The sequence below is a fragment of the Thalia democratica genome, chromosome 2 (genome assembly GCF_965202585.1).
Source record: "Thalia democratica chromosome 2, ktThaDemo2.hap1.1, whole genome shotgun sequence".
NCBI lineage: Eukaryota > Metazoa > Chordata > Thaliacea > Salpida > Salpidae > Thalia > Thalia democratica.
The window spans coordinates 35,294,020-35,310,440 of NC_139166.1; the positions used below are offsets into that span (position 1 = coordinate 35,294,020).

A 16,421-nucleotide genomic window follows, 5' to 3' on the forward strand; every position below is an offset into this window, starting at 1 on the left:
CTTTGAAAGCTAGAATTAAGTAAAATCTGAAGTATAATACAAAAAATAAGCAAATTTAGGGTTTCGTAAATGGATCTGCAGATTATGAAATCTATTAGGAATAAAACTTGGTTGTATGTTTTACTATCGGTTTGTGAAATTTATGTAAAAATTAAAGTAATATATTAGTTAACTAACAATTTAAATGACCTGTGAATAAATACGTATGATGCAAATATCGATAGCTGTGTCAACATATTTTATAAAGATTGTAGAGAAAAAATGTACTAATACCTACAACCTGTGGTGCTCCACTAAAAGCTGATAAGGAACTTGATGAGATCGATTTTTTTTTACTTAGAACTTCTCTAAACTAAATACATCAAAATTATGACCATTTAAAAAAAACTGACATTAGCTCTAAAATGAAAGTTAAATACTAATAAGCTAAATTTTCAGTTTTGATATATGATAATTTTTACATAAGGTTTTTTAAGGAACACTAAGAATTTCAATTTTCTTAAAAGTTAATAACTGTAAGTTTTTTCGGTAGCTGTCTAATTTGTACGAGCGTACAAAATTGCACGAGGGGACAAAATTGCACGAGTGAACAAAGTTGCACGAAGGTTCACTTTTGCACGAGCAGACAAATTTGCACGGAGATATTTTTGCAAAGGTTAAATTTATATTCTTTAGTTTCTGTAATAATTTAAATTTTTTTTTTAAGTTAATTTTTTTTTTACTATCACTGTTACCCCTTAACCCTTACCCTCGGTCGGTAGCTTTTTTTTTATTAATTTTTATTAGTTATTTTTTTATTTTTACTATCACTGTTACCCCTAACCCTTATTCTTTTTATTGTATACTTTTTTTTTTCTGTATTTTTTTAATCTCGTGCAAAATTGAACCTTGGTGCAAAATCATATTCGTGCATCTTTGTTCCCTCATGCAATTTTGTGCCCTCGTGCAAATTTAGCTTCGTGCAATTTTGTTCTCGTGCAATTTAGTCCCCTCGTGCAATTTAGTAACCTCGTACAATTTTTTATTCGTGCAATTTAGACCCGTTTCCAAGTTTTTTAGTTAGATACCTCTTATTTTAAAAATTTCTTGCATCATTGATTTAACAAAATTTGAAAGTTTCAAAAAATAAAACACAGTAATTTTACTCGTATTTGATGAAAACAATGGTATTGTATGTTTCGATTTTTCAACTACTAGAGGAGAAATAATGAATTTATTCTTTCAAAGTTTTTTTTTTTACAAACAAGTTTCGGTCAAAGACCTCGTCAGTGCTTAAATAAATCTTATTTAAATAGAACTTCAAAAAAATTGGTATTTTAAAACTCTGTTTTTTATTTCAACTAAATAGGAAATCGTAGAAAATAAATGCTTTAAAAAAACAATCAAGTAAAGTAGTTAATTCTAATATAGTAACATATATTTAACAATATAGTATTATACCAGTATCTTTTACAGCCATCATCAACAAAGTTGAGTACAAAGTACGGAAACGACCTATATATTCCATTCTGCAGGCATCGACTGCTGAAAAGACATTCAGTGGCGTTTCTGCAGTTACAAGGTTTTTCAGATGGGCTTGGTACAGTTAGAACTTTTTTATAGTGTGCTTTGATAATTGATTTTAGGTTTGTAGAACAGCTGTAAGTGATCTTGACTGTGTTTTTGTTGAATATCTTGTGCAGCTTGGAATTTTCGGGGAAATGCGTGTTTATGAGGTAGAGGAATTGTTTTCCAACTTACGTTTTGACTGAGCTGCAGTAAGGGGTTTGGAAATACATGATATTTCTTCTTCTACACTTTTTATTACTGGGTCGTGTTGAACATTAAAGTTTGTTTAAGCCGCTTTTTGCGTCATCGTATGGATTTTTATCAGTATCAAAAGTGTTTTTATTAGCAGATGATTTGCAAAGGTTATGAATCATGGGGCTCATCGTATTTCTTATAGTATTTTGATGGTTCGATTGATTGTATATGTTTAGAATTCTGCTGTTTGGTTTTTTAAAGGGTTTGTATGTTGCTTCTCTTATAGACATTGAGATGTCAAGAAATTCCGTTTCAAACAAACCTTTTTCATTAGTTATTTCGAATCGGTGCTTGTTGAATATTTTTCTGACCTTTTTTAATATACGTTCTTGCTCAGAATTTGAGGCTTTGTTCAAGACGGCTAATTCGTCGTCGCGGTATATGCCGTAAGATCTAGGTGTGAGAACTTCTGGCAGATGTTGAAGTAATAAGAGCCCTACTAGAACACATACCTCAGCTCCCATGTAGCTTCCCATTGTGACAGCAAACATGTGATCATTTTTCTTTACCCAATTAGAACCATTATTGTCGGTAAGAACACTTTAGAATGAGTGCATGACCATATTTTCATCGTCTTTAGTAAAGAAAGAATAACTACTTGCAAACTTAAGGGCTTTTTTGAGCAAGTTTTCAGAGATACAACTTTACAATCGTGATTTTTAGAAAAGTTAGGTGGTTCTTGTTATCTAGGTTCTCAAAACCACTGAATTACTACCAAGGAGTTTTGCTATTTCAAGAGGTTTGTTTTTTGCCTTATGAATTTGTTGATTTTATCCAGGATTTTTTAAGCAACTTTTTCTAGATCAGCTTTATTTGGGTTTAATTAATGGCATTCTACATTATTAGGGAAAGGAGAGTTATGATCTTTTACAGAAATGATAGCTGGAGATGGGTATATCTTTCTAATCTTAACTTTGTTGTGAATTATAATTTATGTACCTCTGTGTTTACAGTTTTAATGCAATCATCACCAGCTTTTTTATATCTCTTGGCTATGTTCTCATGGAGTAGTTTATTGTATTCGCTGTTGATAATAAAATACAAACTTCTGATTTTGTCGCTGGGGATTATGACTTTATCTGAGGATTTGTTGATGTCTTCAGATATTTGCTTTTGAAATTTTAGAGTTGGTGCGTCTGAATACTTATTATCATTAAAAAGAATGCTTGATCAAAAAATTTTTAGTCCTCGCATACAGAATGTTTGTAGGGAAACAATAGGCTTAAGGTTCTTCGGTGTTATAAGTTCGTTATCGTTATTCGAATACCAAAATGCCTTCCATCGCATATTTTGATTAATTTTAGAAGCTTGTTTGTAAATTATCGAATCAGCGAACAAAGCTCGCTGCCTTGTACCCCTTAATATCGTGCTGCTTTTAGTTTAACCTTATTTTATTTATTGATAGTTTGTTTTTTAAATCGCCGTTTAATTTAACTTGCCGTTTTTATTAAAATTTATTTTTTTCGTAAATGCTTGATTTACTTATATTTTAGTTAAATTTTCGTTTTAAACTACTAATACTTATAAATACTTTTAAAGGTATCACTAATCACTCCTAATTACCTTAGTATCTCTATATATATAGTGCTTAAGAATGATGTTTTGTTATTGTACCTGAAGAGCTGCTTAGCAGTGAAACCTCGATAGCACCGAAAAACGTGTTTTTTGAACGTATTATCATTTTATTATCTCTCACGTTCGTTCGAGCACTTTATCATTATCTAGCTAGATACTTTCATAGTCTTTAAAATTATTAAATTATATAAGTAACTAACTATAACATTTAAAAGGTTTTTAAAACTGAAAACTAGCTAGTTTTTCTATAAATTAAAACAGCCAAGTTTTAAAACTTTTTTTTTTTTGCTCGATAATAATTAAAATAAAGTTTTAATAGAAAGCTTTAAAAGGATGACACAAACTATTTTTATAGAAATACTGTACCTTACAATAACAAACGCGTCTAAATATTCAACATTTTTATCATTCAACATCAAGTACATACTACAAATTTAACATTTCTTTTAAACCATTAAACATGTTAGTTTACAACTACAAGTTATATATATAATAATAATTTTATATAAACCTGTTTTACAGTAGTCTTTCTTGAATACTCACTTTTTACTCAAAAACCGTTTCGTTCAAGTTGTAAGTTTGTATTTTTCCTTTTTTTTTTGAAAAACTCAAATAATAAAAAGAGTTTTTTTTTCAAGTTTTTTCTGTATACAATGAAATCAAACAAAAACAAAACTTACAAAAAAACTAAAATAGTTAACGGAACTTTATTAGTACAATCTAACATTTTTAATTAGCCATCAAGGGTAAATGATAATGGAGAAAGTTTTTCAATACTTAAAGGAAGTTGGCGAAGAAAAATTTATCCTATTCATGTTGTTGTTAAAAACTTAATAAAAAATATTAAAACTGAACTGCTTTCTTTTCTTTAAAAACTTAATTATTACATAGTGAAAGTATTAAAATGACAGCCAACTAAATTTATAAAATCCAAAACCTGTTAAAGCTGCTGATAAATTTAAAAATATTATTCAATAAGTTCAATGATTCAACAAATGTTTCTACTTCGTTTAAAGGAATTTCAAACCGCATCATAACATTAGTAAATTCATATTTATATAAACAATTTTGTAATAAAGTTTATACCACAAAATTCTTGATCAAGCACTTTTGAGCTGTGTTAAAAGTACATACTCAAGAGGAAGACTACTGCGTAAAGTACAATAACTAGTCTTTAACATTTTACAGCCAGAATTGTTTCAGTTTAATTTTTTCAAATTGTAGATAAGTTTCAAAATTTAATTAAACTCAAAAAAGTTTTCATATTTAAATATTTTTTAGACATTAAGAAATTACATCATCAATTGCAAGTCTTAAAAATTTGATATTTTCAAACAAAAGAAAACAATAAATCAAAATTGATTAAGATTTTTAAACATTGTCATGATCTAAGCTTCTAATATAAATTAAAATTATATTAAATATTACATATCTGTTACACAATATCAATATACATTGGTTAAAAATTTTTCATTGTTTTATACTTAAAAAAAAACTTTTGTAATAAACATAAATATAACAACAGTATAAATGAATAAGATATCATACTAAAAATGTCAAACAATGCTTCAGAACACTAAACAACTTGAAAGTTTAAAATACATGCCAAAAAGTTAACTTTATACATATTTATTTATTAAGCCAAGTACATTTATAATATTATGATGTAAGTAAAAATTAATTGCACAAAACAAGCAGCTACTAGTATAGTACAAATTTATATAATTAAAACAATCATTTCAGAAGCAGTTAATAATGACACTTATTTAATTTTTTATACAATGCTTTAGTATTTTTATATAATTCAATAACTTAACTCATAAAAAGGGCATAAAATCAAAAATTGAGCAAATTTTATAAAAATGAAAATAATATCATAACTTGTGTTTCCTTAATTTTATAAAACTTGATTATGAACTATAGATCTTGTAGTGTATGGCAGTAGTTTTTAGTTCGGTTTTTGATTAATTTCTACACAAAGTTCAATAAAAGCTATTCACAACACTTAAAATTTGATGCTTAATTAATTATTATAAATACATTCCATTAATTAGATAATCACTTTCATCCATCTTCATTTGCATGTACTTACCTTTACCTATAAGTAATCTCTTTTTCATTATTCTTAACCTTATTATAACCATGAACAATATCATAAGAACAACTGCTAATCCAACTGCTAGAGGTAATATTGCCATTTCATCTTCATGAATTTCTTCAACAAAAACAACTTTTTCTGTGTTATTTTTAAGGTGTTCATAAATAAATTTTTCGTTTTCAACTTTTGCTATTTTAATTTTGTTACCAAATAAAGATGAGTCAGTTGTTTTAGACGTATATGTTTTAATTTGTTCTAATTTCATTGATTCTTCTTCAACCAGCTGCTTTAATACTAAATCTTTAGACAACTTACGGCTTAATGTTACAAACTTTGTATTTGTTTTAAATAAACAAGTATTCTCATTTTTATCATCATTAAAACATTTAAATGCATAGCATATGTGTTTGTTATATGTATCATTTATAGACTTTCTACTATAAACAGCTAGATCACAGCCCTCAACAGACTTTTCACAACAGAACTTTAAGCAAGCTTTTTCCGAATCAGAAGGCATATATCCAATAAACTTCGCTCCATTTTCCATAGAGGCGTTTGTTCTTATTACTTTGTTTGCTGAAATATCAAAATTATCTTGACATTTTTTGTTCTTTGACGAAGTGATGCTGTCAATCATTTTTTTTATCTGTGATTTTGGCATTTGTTGTATAAAGTCATAGAGTTGTGAATTCAGAGGATCATCATTTGTTACCTCAGTTGTGAGAACACATGAAATTATTGATAGTAACATAAAAATTACTGTCATTTTGTTTTCTTTTAAGCAGTGATTAAATTTTCTCATAAAAACTCTTTAGATATGCTGGAAAATAATTTAAGTAAAATATTTATTATTTATTAGTTTTTTAGTAAATTTTGTTCAAAATTCCGGTTTTTTTTTTTTAATTTCTCACATGCCAATTATTTTGCCTAAATTGTCAAATTCATCAATCCTTTTTTTTTTTTTTGAAAACCTGTATATAGGCCCTACATTTCAAATCTCTATATTTCAAAAAGTACAGTATAAATTTTTAAAATATCTAAAATCAATGCCTTTAAATTAAAAACTTAAGGCTGATTGGTGAGGTTAAACTCAAGTTTATTTTCAAAAACTAACACAAGCTTTTATTATTTGTATAACTTTTATTTATAAACCGGAGTTTATTAAGACAAGTTCTTAGAACTACTTGAATTGAAGGGAAATATTTCAATTTTGAATTTAATTGTAGTTTAAAGAGAAAAGTGAGTCTTTTTAGAATTTTGTATCACATGCACATAAAATTTGTTCCCCAGAACTGTTTTCAGTTGAATTGAATTAGATTAAATTATTGTTAAACAAAATGGGTATCCAAAAAAGTTAGTCAAAACAATTTATTTAAAAGAAAAATTGGATAAAGGAGAAAAATTTAAAACTCTCATTAATAAACAAAACTTCAGAAATTTTAGAGAAGAAAGTAGACCAATAGATCAAAACACCTTTTTATGCGGTAAATCAAAGGTTTATCTTCACATCAAAACCGCTGATAACATCAGGTGGTAAAGATCTGGTATCCAATTTAAATAAAAACTAAGTAATTTACCAATTCGGCTGCTTTTTTAAAGCAAGCTGTATGAGATTAATAACAAAACAACAAAAAAAGGACAAAATAGAGTATGTCCAATAAAGTATAGTTTTTGCTATTCAGAAAAGGAGGATGATATACCAGTTAAAGTTCTAAATGCTTCAAAAAAAATTTCTATTGAAAATGAACATTTGGTAATTAATCCAACAAATACAAATAAATATACTTTAGAAAGATTTAAAATAACTAAAAATTGTAGTAATATTTTTGATTTAATTAAACTGAAAAGTTTTTTATTATATTAAGGAAATCTGTTTTATAAGAAAAAGTTTTGTTTATGTAAGATGTAATACCTTATTCTTTATAAATCATGTCACTGCCAGAATATTGATACACAGTAGGGTGCTTACAAAATTGAGTCCTTTAAATTTGCGGCTGGATTTTTTTTTTCACTTTGGGAAATATTGCAAAACCTTGTGTGCAAACTTTAAGCTGATTTTAAGTAGCAAATATAGAACCTAGTTTAGATTTTCTGAAAACAACCCCAATGCAAACTGTATGGGACCTAAAAAATTCAACTTCAGAATTTTCAGCTGATATTTTTTTACATATGGTAAGTTATCACAAAAACACATTGTGCCCAATTTAAGTAAATATACTTTGGGTTTATGGATTCAAAGAAGGTTTTATTGAGGCAATTCATGATTTACTGTAATTTTTATCAATTTTTGTAATAAAAGCAACCATAATTTTTTTTAAATAGTCTTAAATTGTGCACAATGTGTTTTTGTGATGATTGGCCACATGGAAAGACAAATTCAGCTAAAAACTCAAAGGTTGAACTTTTTGAGTTCCATACAGTTTGCATTGGAGTTGTTTTCAGATAATCTAAATTACCCTTTATATTTGCTTCTTAAAATCCAATGAAAATTTGCACATAGGGTTTTTGCAATATTTCACAAGGTGAAAAAAAATCAGCTGAAAATTAAAAAGTTGTCGATTTTATAAGCACCCTAATGTACTTTATTATAGTTTAAGTATTTGTAAGTGAGTTTATTTGGTTTGAAATGTTGCTAAGTGTTTTTGACATTTATTACACTTTAGATTAAGTTAGAGACTACTTTGTTGAATAATAAGTTTAAAAAAAAGTAATTTCTTGTTAGCTTGGTAAATTGAAAACTCGGTTTTTTATTAAGATCATTTCAAAGTAACTTTTAATTAACGTTTTTGAATTAAATATTCATTATAAACTTAATACCAGGTCCAAACATCTACATATATAGTATCACGAGTCACATCACGACTATTCAAATTCGGGCAATTCAAGTACTTTTTTTTTAATTGCAACAACTATAAATGTACTGTAAATTAAGAAAAAAAATTTTAGGTTTTGTTGTATATATATCTCTTTTTCTTTTTCGCAAAGCTTTAAATATTTTTTGAGGTATAGTTAAAATAAGTTATATTATATATTTGTTTTAATAAATTTTTAATATCTCAAATTAAATTCAAAAAAATGGTTTGTAGTTTAGATATTAATAAAATCTACTTACTTTTTTTTCAATATCTATACATTTTAAAATATGGTCCTTAAATATTTTTTACGAATTTTAATTATCAAGTAACACATATATATTATTAAAAAAAAAAATAGTTAAACTCATCTATAACTTAAATGAAGCAAAATTAATAAAACTTTTCAAATGTTTATACAATTACGGGGAATAAAACAAAATATTTCAATACTACCTAACCTACACTATACAAAAACTACAAAATAACAAAAATAATACTATTTTTATATTTTCAATTATTTCTTTAGTTTTTTCTTTTAATTTTCAATGTTTTTCACGTAAAATATAATTACAACTTGAAAACTATCTTCGTTTTAAAATAATAAAACTTTAATGAATTATTACTTTGAAAATAGAATAATGAAAAGTAATACTTTTTATAACTTACTTCTTCATAATTAAGTTGTTTCTTTTAATTATTTAAACATTTAAAAGATGTTAATTACGACAACTAGCTTTAAAGAAAAAACTTAAACAAAATTAAAAACTAACAAGGAATAATTTTTTTATTAAAAATAAAGTTCCTATGTAAAGTATTTTTTATATAATTAAAAAAGACTAGTTTTAAAATTTAAATGTAACGTACAGTAGGTTTACAATAAGTATGTAATTTTTTTGTAAAGTTTAAAATGAAAACACAATTAAAAAACTTTTTGTTTATTTAGTAAGATTTCAAAACTGTTTTATAAAAAACTTTTTGACCTTTTTAATGAGGTTTCAAGAAATTAAAACATTTATTTCAATTAACTGTTCACACATGAATGATAAAAAACGACTAAAACTGTTTAAAAAAACTTTTATTTAACTATTTGCTATAAGGAGACTTTTTATTTGAAATAGAAACGAAAAAAACTATAAAAATATCTAAAATGGAGTTAAAAGACAGTTAAATCTGTAAATCAAATCAAGTTTTATAGTTAGATGTCTTAGTGGATTAAATAAAGGTAAACTATCAATTTCCCAAATATTAGTCTTTTAGTTAAAATAAACATCAGAAAACGTTTAAGCGACTCTTTTATACGCCTTTATGAGAATAAAAGACAATATTTGGTAACAGCAGCAATTTAAAAACTTAATAAAACATCCTTAACAGAACCCTTATAGTTAAGTAATGACAAAAAATTGTAAAATTAGTAGTTTTAGTAATAAAACTAACAAAAATTTTTTTTTTAGTTATAACAAAGATCAAATCACCGTATATCGACTTAATTATAACCAACTTTTATAAAAGTGACAAAAAAGAGTTCAAATACGGAAATTGAGCAGATTTATTTAAAATAGTTGACTTTGGATAAATATTGTAAACATACAGTTTGTATTTTTTTATTGAAAACAAACAAATTTTTTTTTATTCAAAACAAGCATATTTCAACAAACTTCTATCATTGTGAATCAAATGTAATTTTAACAAGGATGATTATGTTTCTAACATGTTGAAAATAATAACTAATGAGACGAAGTTTAGAGAATTAGAACCTGTAAAAGACAATTAAACAACAAATAAGTTGGAAAAATGAACCTGTAAAATACTAAAGGGCTCGTTGAAAACAAATAATTATCAAAAGAAAATATTAATTTAAATACACCAGTAGGTTATATAAGACCTCGTTAATATGGTTTACCAAATTTACATAAAATTGGAGTAACTCTTACGCTTATGAAACTGTCTATGATAAGTCCGCAACACGAATTGGCTAGATATTCAAATAATTTCTAAGAACTAGGTTTGAAAAATTTTTCATGAAATATTGTTAAAGACTTTTTCAAATTTGTTGATGATTTGAAACAGTAAAAAAATAATGATACTTTTCTTTGTTCTTTAAATGTAAAGAGCTTATTTACAAGTGTACTTCTGAATGAGGTGAACGATATTTGTGCTGATACACTTAATGCTTTTATTACTTTTTTCTTCAGTTTTTTGGATGATTAACTATTTTTTTACGTATTTACAAGGCTATGTAAGTTTAAATTTTCTTTATTTTGTTACAATTGTCTAACACTGATGAAAACTTAATGAAGTATACTTGAATGTTAAATAAAAAAGACTTAAGTTGTTTAATCAAGTAAAACAGTAGACTTATGTTTAAAAGTCTTTTTTAATCACAAAGTAAACTAGTTTTTAACAAAATTCAAACTTTATGGACTCACAAAAACTTTTCTAACAACTCATTTAGAAAGGTTAGAACGAATGTTGTTCTTTAAATATAACGTCAAAGTGAATCTATAAAACTTTTTAGAAATTTTTTCGATATTCTTAAAAGTACACATTTTTCGGTCTATTATTAGTTAAAAACAATGTTTAAAGAAAAAACCTGTTTTAAATAGTATAAAAACATTGCAAGATACTTTAAATGTGTTTTTTAACATAAAATAAAATTTTGACGTAAACCAAGTTTTTTATCTTCATGATAGAATTTTTGTGTTAAAACAAAATTTTACTATTTTACATAAAAATTTTTTAAAATTTAAGGTTTTTTAATGATTTCTGTTCAAAATTATAGTTTTTTTAGTCTAAGATGTCAAACTCAAGGATTTTTCAAGATGCCAGGTTTAGTGGCCACCATAAAAATTTTAAAAATAAATCTTAAGCAGAAAAAATTACTTATCGAAAATTTTTATCTTAAGACATTTTAAATTTTATGTGCTTATTATACCATTCAGTTTTGTTTAACATAAACATGTAAAACAGATGAATTGTAGCATTTAAAAAACCTTAAACTTTCTCTTTTTGTTAATCAAAACCTTTCTATACCTTAATTATTATATTTATTTCTTACAAATATTCATTTAGTAAATTTCAAAACTACTGCTAAAAAACTAATAGATAGTTTTTAGTGAAGTAGTCATGCTTTTGTTGAATAACCTATTGAGTTCAGCATACGTCATAATTGTTATTTGAACTTAAAAGTTTTGTATAACAGTTTCTTTCTTATTTTGGATAAGTGCTGGCCATGGGTTGCTACCTTGCAATGTTCAACTCAGATAGTTTTCAAAGGTGTCATCAGGTCAAATTTTACACTAAGTTTAATTAGAAATTAACATATCTTTTTAAAATATGTAAGATATTATACTAATTATATGCTTCAACTAATGCAAAGAAAAAACATACTTTCATTATTTGTTAATTTAAAAAATACTATTTTCTTGTGTAATAAAAGTCATATTTACCATACACATCAGCATGATAATTAAATTAATTAGTTAAATTTCCCTCAAGTGCTTTTGAATAAACATCTTAACACTTTTCAAAGTTGAAAAAATTAATTCTTTCACACTCATAGCATAAGTTGACATGGTTTTTAAAATACTTGGGTGATACTAACAAACTTTAAATATCGAAACAAAAGCAAAAAAATGTTAGTTTGAAAAGATAAAAGCAGCTTCGTTTTGATTGGCTTGAAAAAAAACGAGTTTTTAATATACCCATACTCTACTGATGAGAATTGCTCAAAATACATTTAGTTTGTTGAATTGTGAGTCTTGTTTATCTGGTTGTATAATAATAATTTTTTTATTATAGTGCTTATTCACTTATCCGGACATGCCATGCAAGATTTTCTGTAAACATGTCCAGATAAACATTTTTCCGATTAACTACAAATAATCATATTTTCATACAATAATATAACTGCTGTATATTATGGAATGCATAATAAATAATAAAAGCTCAGCATAATAATAAATAACAAAAGCTCACAATTTAGTTAGATTGGCGATGATTGATATTAGTTTTTTGTTTTAAAATGAAATATAGATTTTTGAAAGTTTGTTCAAAAAAGTAAAGTCTGTTAAACATAAGTATGGCTAAATTACATTATTAAACACGTTTTAATCATTCGTTGCTAGACATTGATTTGAAAGCTTGAATAAAAATAGTTCCTGAAGATAGTAAACTATCTTGTCAACGTTCATAGTTTTTGTTTTATAAGTTAGATTACTAATTTATCAGGTGAGACATAATTAGAAGAAAATTGTAGTTTCAAAAGTAATTTTTGAAAATTATAATAAATTTGCAAACTTAATATTTTATTTATTACCTTGTTACAGAAGTGAGGTGTATTCGAAATTATATTTATAAAATTGAATTTTATATTTTTAATACCTTTTATTTCCTTATCGTACTTATCCCTTATATTTATTTTTAAAGATAAAAACTTAGATTGGAGTGTTTTTATTTTTCTTAAGTTCTTAAAAAATAAATAAAGCCATATAGAAAATGTTCAAAAGATATCTTATATCTTAACTATGTATTATAATGAACTAGTAGAATACTTATCCTGCAATTATTAATACTGGCCATAGTACATAGTTCTCATTATAAACCAATTTAAGTAGACATAAAGCCTGTGAAACATTTAAGTTTATTCTTTAAATTTAAACTTAATAACTCTTTAGAAAAAGTTGGATAATATCAACTTATTTATTTATTTAAAATTTACTTAAAGAAGAGTGTGAATTTACTAGCTTATTATAGTTGTTGTCAAACAACATCCTACAGACAAAAAGTTTTGATTACCTTCCTACCTAGACTTTGCTAGTTTTCCATGAATTTCCCTAGATTTTTTCTGAAATTTAGTCCTAAATAAAGCTCTTAAAATTACTTTTAATTAAAAAAAATGTGTTACAAGTTTTGTTAAAGATCTTAAGTTTCTTGTTTTGTAGTTGAATATCAAAGATTAGAAAAGCAAAGGTTGTTTACTTCTTTTTTTACAAAATACTATAATGTTTAGGCATTTTATAATAATTTGATAAATAATTGTAAAAGATAAAATAACAAATTTCTCGAAATTATTCATGTCAAAAAAACTACTTAATTTGATAAAGTTATTTCTCTACTGAAGTTATTTAAAGTAGTCAAAAACAAACCTTAAGTATGCTAAGTAAAAATTAAATGACTTTTAAATTAATAAAAAAACTAAAGTGGAATAATTGTAATATGCAGCTTAATTATATCTAAATAAAAATCCAATTTTGTACAACTATACAACAAAAATCAACATTTAATAGTCTTTATAATTTTATATTAGTCTATTTAAAAGACATGAGTTAGTGTTTACAACAATTATTGTTTGCCTTTAGTTTAGTGTAAGTTAAAAAAAAGTGAGATGCAAGAAGGAGCTAAAGAAGGAGAAATGTGTGATTAAGCTTCTACCGCTCAAACTTATAACAGTTTGTGTAGCATTACAATCAGTTTAGTTCACTTGTGAGTTATCATGTTTCATAACTTAAAAATTTTTCAAAATATATAACAAAAGGTTTTTAATTAATATAATTTTAAGCATTAAAAATACTTTTATATAATATAGTAATAAACTTTTAACAGAAAGTAATAAAATGCAATATGAGGAAGATAACAATAAGGTTTTGTGTTCATATTATTGTGAAGAATATACAACTTGCAATTCTGTATGGATAAAACTTTTGAAGAATAAATATGCAAACTTACAATTTGATTTTGAAAATTGCGAACAATTAAAAGAAGATTTTCAAAACTGCAAGCTTTGGGCTGAAAAAAATGATTTGAAAGCCTTAAACAAGTTACATAACTCAAAAAACCAAAGATTAAAAATGTATTATAGTCAAAAAACAGAAGTCTGGAATTACAAGCAATTGTAGAAAACAATTAAAAATCTTAGAAATTCAAAACTACTCTAAAAGAAATTGTCTAAGGACCTTGTAGCTCTCAATCATCAGTCATACACCACATGCTTAAATTAATATACTATTGTAATTTTTTAAGTTGTTAGTTAACCAATAAACTAACTGCATTAGACGCATATTCATAAGTTGTGTTTTTGAGTTAACATAACTGTTAAATAACAAAAAAACATTTACCTATTTCATTAATTATGCTTTTTTTATTAATCTGTTAAGTGATTTCACATAAACAACTCCTATAATTTTCATTTTTAGACAAATATATAAGTTAAGATTATGTTACTAGGTAAATTTATCATGTGATAAATAAACAAATATATTTTTGTAAATTTTTTATATCTAATGATTGGTTTATTAAGTTTTTTAGTTTAGATACATGCATAGTAAAAATTCAAAGTTTTTTTTTAGTTAGAAAAATAAAACGTTATTTGATAATTATGCTAGTATCCTTGTTCAGCTTCTAAATTTTTTATAAATAATTTTATACTTAGTATAATGTTTTAAAACAAGACTTTCATTTAATTTTTTTTAAATTGATTTTTTCTAAAACTTATAGTATTAAAAAAATTGTGGTGTACTATTTAAAAAAAAAAATCTAGTGTTCGCAGTTTTTTTATACATTTTTTTTAATAGCTATATGATAAAAATTTACATGTGTTGTGTGAATAGCTGTAATATAGTTTGCTTTTAGACTGTATATTAGCAGATTTGCCAAAAACAAAGCCTTTTTGTAGTACATTTACAGTACATCTAGTCGTTCTGAATCCTGCATTTTTATACTTAATACAAATAAATAAAACCAAGTCTAAAAAATGTTAACATGTTATAATCGCTAAACTAATACTAGAATTTATTAATGACAAGTCTATCTAGATTCTCGATAGTATATGTATGAGGGAACATAAACTTTGTTAACAGGTACAACAAACAAATTCGCGTTTGTAACAATTGCTTTTATAATCTGTTCCGAGCTAATAACAACTAAATATCAAAATTTTAAACTTTAATAAATGAAAAGAAAGATAAAAAGATACTAAAGGAAAATTAACTAAGTAAAAGATTAAGTTGAAAAATTTGTATATAAAATTAAAACAAAAACTTGTCTAATAACTTACAAATGGAAATAAAGTCTAAGCCTATAACTTTGAAAAATCAATAAATATAAATAAAAAAGTATGAAAACAAGCATTGTAACACTTGCACACTAAAAACTTGATAAGAAAAAAAAAAAAAAAATCCTACTTTTTTTATTATACCATTTTATACTTGAAATAATTTGCTAAAAAAATTTGCTAAATATGTAACTAAAAAAAACAATATTTTTAAAAATAGAAAAATAACTTAAGATTCCTTTCTAAACAGTAAGTTAAGTTATAATAAGTTTACTTTAAACAGTAATTTAAGCCTATAATTATTATTTATTAATACTTTGAAAATAAATACATCTGAAATTTAACACGGCTAAGCATGAAAATAAAAAAGAAATTTGAAAATACAGCGAAATTAATTCAATATTTATATAGGAATCTTAATAAACAATGGTCAAACAACAACGCGGCAATCTATTATGAGCTATTGAAACCCAACAAATCAAATTATGAAACAAGATTTTTTGTATGACATCAATTGTTGGTATTCTCCTTAAACAAAAGTAAATGAAAGAGTAGCGTTTTCACTTATGACCTTGATAAGCTATCATTATGTTTAAAAGTTTTAAGTCCATAATATACTAACTTAGCAGGCTTATGATTTAAAACCACTCTTAATATTAAGTCTAGCTGAAAAAAACAATGTTTCAGAAGACCTCGTATGATACTTATCAATATAATTTTAGTTTTAAAGAAAACGTTAAAGTTAGCTTGTGACAAGTTATTGTTAAATATAAACATAAAAAGACGTAATTAATAAAGACACTGTGTCACAGACTTTAAGTGTTTAATTTTTTATTATTAAACTTTTTTCATATTTCTTTTATGTATGCATCTAATAAGTGCTATGTTTATGAGAACATTGAATTTTTTTTCTTGCTCAACACAATCCATCCCTAACATTGGTCATAAACAAAGAATTAAAATTAGATAAAAACATTTTTCTTTTAAAAAATGTCTTGTTTTGTATAGAACACCAAATGTTTTTGTAATTTAGTTTTTATAG

The 16,421-nt window shown here is 24.9% G+C and overlaps 1 protein-coding gene across 1 annotated transcript; it reads right to left on the bottom strand.

Annotated features, from left to right (window-relative positions):
• Nucleotides 1–4,804: 4,804 nt before the first annotated feature.
• Nucleotides 4,805–6,290, bottom strand: LOC145829423 (uncharacterized). The gene has a single exon (XM_082937204.1). It carries the CDS (start codon nucleotides 6,276–6,278, stop codon nucleotides 5,409–5,411), a length of 870 nt encoding a protein of 289 aa, XP_082793330.1. The 5' UTR covers nucleotides 6,279–6,290; the 3' UTR covers nucleotides 4,805–5,408.
• Between the last annotated feature and the right edge of the window lie 10,131 nt (nucleotides 6,291–16,421).

What these genes read in the sequence shown, in the direction of transcription:
- LOC145829423 (XM_082937204.1), bottom strand. Translation starts at nt 6,278, where the DNA reads ATGAGAAAATTTAATCACTGCTTAAAAGAAAACAAAATGACAGTAATT.